Source organism: Tupaia chinensis, unplaced genomic scaffold (genome assembly GCF_000334495.1).
Source record: "Tupaia chinensis unplaced genomic scaffold, TupChi_1.0 Scaffold148004_1, whole genome shotgun sequence".
In the NCBI taxonomy this organism is placed as follows: domain Eukaryota; kingdom Metazoa; phylum Chordata; class Mammalia; order Scandentia; family Tupaiidae; genus Tupaia; species Tupaia belangeri.
Genome location: NW_006207854.1, coordinates 295,769 through 300,939, shown reverse-complemented (window position 1 = coordinate 300,939; position 5,171 = coordinate 295,769). Strand labels below are relative to the sequence as shown.

The 5,171-nt window shown below is 49.3% G+C and overlaps 1 protein-coding gene across 5 annotated transcripts; it reads right to left on the bottom strand.

Moving 5' to 3' along the window:
- Window positions 1-1,546: 1,546 nt before the first annotated feature.
- Window positions 1,547-4,900, bottom strand: DNAAF19 (dynein axonemal assembly factor 19). 5 transcript variants are annotated; one of them, XM_006169996.3, is made up of 5 exons: window positions 4,771-4,882; window positions 4,491-4,571; window positions 3,610-3,761; window positions 2,849-3,026; window positions 1,547-2,165 (listed from the first exon to the last, which is right to left on the bottom strand). In XM_006169996.3, the coding sequence occupies exons 3-5, from the start codon at window positions 3,750-3,752 to the stop codon at window positions 1,698-1,700; spliced, it is 789 nt and encodes a 262-aa protein (XP_006170058.1). In that variant the 5' UTR covers window positions 3,753-3,761; window positions 4,491-4,571; window positions 4,771-4,882; the 3' UTR covers window positions 1,547-1,697. The 5 variants fall into 5 exon arrangements, with proteins under 5 accessions (XP_006170058.1, XP_006170057.1, XP_006170056.1 ...); XM_006169995.3 differs by having other exon boundaries at window positions 4,827-4,878; XM_006169994.2 differs by lacking the exon at window positions 4,491-4,571 and having other exon boundaries at window positions 4,827-4,900.
- Window positions 4,901-5,171: the final 271 nt, after the last annotated feature.

Genomic DNA, 5,171 nt, shown 5'->3' with positions numbered 1-5,171 from the left:
CTTTTATTGTAAAAAAAAAAATTTTTTTTTTTTTTTTTGGTCAGAGGCTGTGTGCACTTATGGGAGGAGAGATGTCAGGGATGGGAAAGCATTCCCACGCAGGAAGATGGCCATGGCACAATCCCTTCGTCACCTTCTTTCTCCATCAGGTTGGGATTCTAGACATGCACACACATGTGCCTGGTATGTTTTTCAAGTCACCAGGGCCAGGACACAAACTGCATGGTCAGCCCTGTGAGATCCAGCTCCCTAGATCACAGGACTGACCCTCTTTTTAAAAAATAATTTATTAACTGATAAATTAACTGCTTACCAGAGAAAGGGGAAGGGAGAAAGCATCCCAATAGGGCGTGGTCCCACCACAATCCCTTCTCCTCCACTATGCTAACCTGGCAGGACTTTAGGTACATATACACGGACTTGGCATGTTTCTCAAGCCACCGGGACCAGGACTCAAACAGCGTAGTCAGTTGTGGGGGATTGGCTCCCTTAACCACTAGGCCATGGAGCCGCCCCTAGGTTATAAACATTCTTGTTATCACTCCTTGTGACAAGGGCCAGTCCAAGGCACAATGGTTAAGGTGACTGGATCCCACATGGCCAACCTTGCAATCTGAGTCCTGGACCTGGTGGCTTGAGAAACATGCTAGGCGTGTGTGTGTGTGTGTGTGTGTGTGTGTGTGTGCACGTGTGCCCAAAATCCCAAATCCCAAAGGGAGGGAGAAGAGGAGAAGAAAGGATTGTGGTGTGACCATGCCCCCTGGGGGGTTGCTCACTTTCTCATTTTCTCTTTCTCTGCCACCTCTCCAGTGAATGTATGCACCCTCTGGCAACACTACAAAAACAAACAAACAAGGGAACCAGCAGTTAGCGTAATGGCTATGTCGCTGGACTCCCACATAGTCGACCGCGGTTCGCGTCCCGGACCCGGTGGCTTAAAACTCACGCTGGGCGCGTGTGCGTGCGTGCCCAAGATCCCGAGAGGAGAATGGAGGAGAAGGGATTGCGGCGTGACCATCCCCCCTGGGGGGTGATTTCTCGCTTTCTGTCTCTAATGTCTCTCTCTGTCTGTCTGGCGAGCGCACGCGCCCTATAGTGAAAATCTCTCAAACAAACAAACAAACAAAAAAGATAAAGCCGTGGCAATCAGTGGTTTTTTATTTTTAAAAATGTTTTTAAAAATTATCTGTTTAATTTTATTCATTATTATCATTTTTTAATTGTCTCAGAGAGAGAGAGAGAAAGAGAGAAAATGAGAAAACACGCTTGCCAAGTCTGGGACTCGAATCACGGTGGTCCATGTGGGGGTCCAGTGTCTTAACTACCGCACCACCTGCTGGCTCCATGATCAGTGTTTATTCACCCAGAAAGATGATTCTGCTTCTTTTCTTTTCTGCGTAGAGGCTGTAACAGGTGTAGCCAGCATTTGGTTGGGCACACATCCACCTCGTAGGGCTTGGCAGATTATAAGGATGGGAGACAAAAGAGCTTTCAACTTCCTGGGCCCTTGACTGTCCTGTGGATCCACAGTTTAAAATATTGAGACATAAGGTACTAAAGATGTGGTAAAGACTTGATTCTTATTTTTACTCACAAAATCTCAAGTTGAGAGAATAATTAAGTGTGGGTTTCTCATTACATTCCTGCAGAAACCCTAAGACAACAACCGAAAGATGCCCGCAGTGACCATTGGGGCCTCAGGACAGCTGGTCCTCTCCGTGGACTTGGTACAGCCCCAACAGCTCCTGCAAAAGCCTCTCCTCTTCCCGGGACCCACCAGACAGCTCCTCCAGGCCCTGTTCCCCCTGACTGAGCCCCTCCTTCATGGGTGTTGGGGTGCCCATGGCCTGCAGCTTCTCGAACAAGCCTCTGCAGCTCTCCCTCTCCGCATGGCTCAGCAAGCTCAGATTCAAGGTGAAGCGCCCGGTGCTGGCCAGGCTGCGCAGGATCCCCAGCACGGCCACTCTGTCAGCTGGCTTCACATGATCTGCCAGTGCCACTAGCAGCTCCCCTAGAAGTCCAAAGCCTACATCTGTCTGGAAGAGATGGCCCAGCCTTGGACCTCCAAGCTGCAGCAGTGCCTGGTAGCGTTCTGGCCCACTCTGTAAGTGTCGCCGCCAATCCCGATAGAACTCTGCTGAGGTCTCCGGCTGGAGAGGTGTCTTCTAGATCAGAAAGGAAAAAAAGGGGTCCAGAGTTCTTCCAGCTGATCTGTGACAGTGAGAATGAGGGAAGCCTGGAAGCTTTCATTTTTAGCTCTGATACTGCCCTCTGAGTATGGGGAAGGCTATGGGCCTTGTGGACTTCATTTTCAGAAGGCGAATCTAGAGATGGGGAGGGAGGGCCCTAAGGCATTCAGCCATGATTGGAAATTCTCATCTGCACTTAAACTTTCCTACTGATGAGTAGCTCTGGACTTCAAGAGTAAGTCAGGATTTCCTGAGTAGAGTGGAGGGGTTGATGGCAATCTCAGGAAGACAGAAAGGAACTCAAAATGAGTGTCAAGAATCTGACAGCCTGGGTCTCTCTTCCAACACTGCCAAGGGATTGTTATACTATATATCATATAACCGAGAGGCAAAGCAACTCAAATCTGATCTGGGAATAAAAGTCAAAGGGCTGATTTAAGGAGAATGGATTAGCCTACCTTACTGACTCATTCTGCCACACTCAACTCAGCCTCACCATTGGCTCGTTGCTTTTTTTTTTTTTTTCTGGGATTGGAAGCAGAAATTGTCTCTATTGGTTTAGCATGGGAAATAAGGAGGAGGCATGTGTTATAAGAAGACAGGATTGCAACTTTAGGGCAGAGGATCCTGCTAAGCTGAAAAAGCTGGGCCTCACCTACCTGAGAGATTTCTGTGGCCACATCCTGGGAAGTCCTTCCCTGAGTCGTGTGACAGTTCCGGAACACAGTTCTCTTCCCTCCCATCTTATCCTTACGCTCCAGTGGCTTCAGATGTGATGCAAGGACAATACTTCTGTGGGCAAAGGAACGGTATTGGGGTATGGACTTAATGCTGTGCCTGTCAATGGGAGACAGTTGGAGTTTATGGGGTATCTATTGAACCCGTTGCTAAGCCAACATGACAATAAAACAGCTGACAACTTTCGAGCTTCGTATGTGCCAAGCACTGTGCTCAGGGTTTTACATGCAATAACTCACTTATAGTAAATATTATCTGTTTGTTTGTTCTTTTTTTTCCTTTCCATTTTTCACTGCCAGACTGGATGTGTACTTGCCAGATGGGAAGGGGAGACCACACTCAATGGGGCGTAGGCATGTTGCAATCCCTTCTCCTCCATTCTTCCATCCTGTTGGATTCTGGGCATGCACACACACTCAGTATCATTTTCAAACAGGCCAGAGTATGAAACTATGGTCAACCATGTGTGTGCTGGCTCCTTTAACCACCAGACCACAGACCTGGCCCATTAATCTCTTTTACAGATGAAGAATTGAGGCTGATTGAGGAATTTGCATAAGATCACAGAAGCAGCAGAGGGTGAAGCCAAGGCTAAAGCCCCAAATGCTCTGATGAGTGCTTGCCATTAGCCCCTATGGTCCACCCAAACAGGAAGGCCTTGAGAAAATGGCAGTGAGCCAACCTGAACTCCTCATAGGTAGCCACCCTCTGTTCCACCGCCCGAAATTTGGCAGCATTCTCCCGGCTGTACTTCTCATCAGCAATGAGCGCAGCCTGTAGTTCTTTCTCCAAAGCCTTGAAGTCGATGACGTTATTCCTTTCCATGGTCCATGCCTGGGAAGGCAAAGGGAATGCCCATCAGTGGAAGGTCAATATCGGGAAAGAGGGAGCCTCCAGATTCTTTCCCAGAACACAAAATGACCCCAAAGCACTCTGAATATCATGTCCATATCATGTCTGGATATCATAACTTTTCTTGGGGGGAAGAATTTACAAAAATCTAGTATTCTCCTCTACAGAGAGGAGTAAGCTGTACAGTGAAGACTTACACAAGACTTGTCACTGAAGACAGACTAGAGAGCTCTGCCTTTCTGTTTGGAGCCCTGTCTTAATTTTGTTCTCTGCCTCAAAAGACATATTTTTTATTTTGGTGCTTCAGAGCTGAGGAGGTATTTGGATAGCAGAACTCAGTTCTTTCACTCTTACACAAAGGATCACTTTATAGCGAGTTGAAGAAATAGACCTCATGCAAAAGAAGGCTTCTTGTGAGCTACTTTTGAGCTCAGGGATAAAATTTCATACTTCATTAAATGTATTTAATGAGGACGGATACTTTTCCCTCAAACCAGATGCAAAAAAGTCAGGCACAATGAGACTGGAAGCAAGGAAATAGTGTGGTGGTGACCTATGAAAGAACTCAATGATCTCCATCCTCAAATCCCTTTATCCAGCCCGAGGCTGGAGCGCAGGTGCCTAAGGCACTTGGGCTACATCTTTAGTGCTACCACTGTGCATCTGCAGCCTCTGCGCTAATTGAGCCTTTCTACCGGGAGATCATCTTACATGGGTTCTAGTCTTGGCTTTGTCGTGAGATCTCTGAACGTCAGACTACTCGGTAAATTTAGTTAGATCTGGTGAACTGTCCTAGGAGAGAAAAGCAGGAAGGCTGCAACCACCCCCACAGTTAGCCCAGTCCCCACGTGGGAAAACTGAACGCTAAAAGGGGGCTGGGCTGGCTCAGAACTGAACCCAGATGTCCAGGCTCCTGTCCAGTTCTGAGCCCTCCCCAAGTACTGAACTAATACAATAACCTCCCGCCTCCCCCTGACTCAGCCGCCAAGACCTTCATCCCAGCAGCTCCGAGATCTGACAGTGATCCCCTTTCTTTTTTGTGAATACCCTGATATATCCGAACCCGCGGGCAGCTCAGCGCAGACCACACCCAGCAGCCGTGGTTACCCAGCAACGGCTCCAACAGCCTTCCCACGTGATCTGCCTGAAGGCCCCCGTTTCAGGGTGGTCCTGAGGCGCCTGACCAGACTCGGACGTCCTCAGGCTTCATTCTTCTGGGAGCAGCCAAGGCCTTGGTCTGGGAACCCACAAGGCCACCCTGCCGGCTCCGTCTCCCCGGCCGGCATTCCGCAACGCGGTCCTCAGGCGGAGGGCTGTCCTCCGAGAAGGAACGCGACCCGGCGTCCGCGGGGCCTTCCTGGCGGCGGGGGCGGGCGCGGCGCCGGGGCGGGG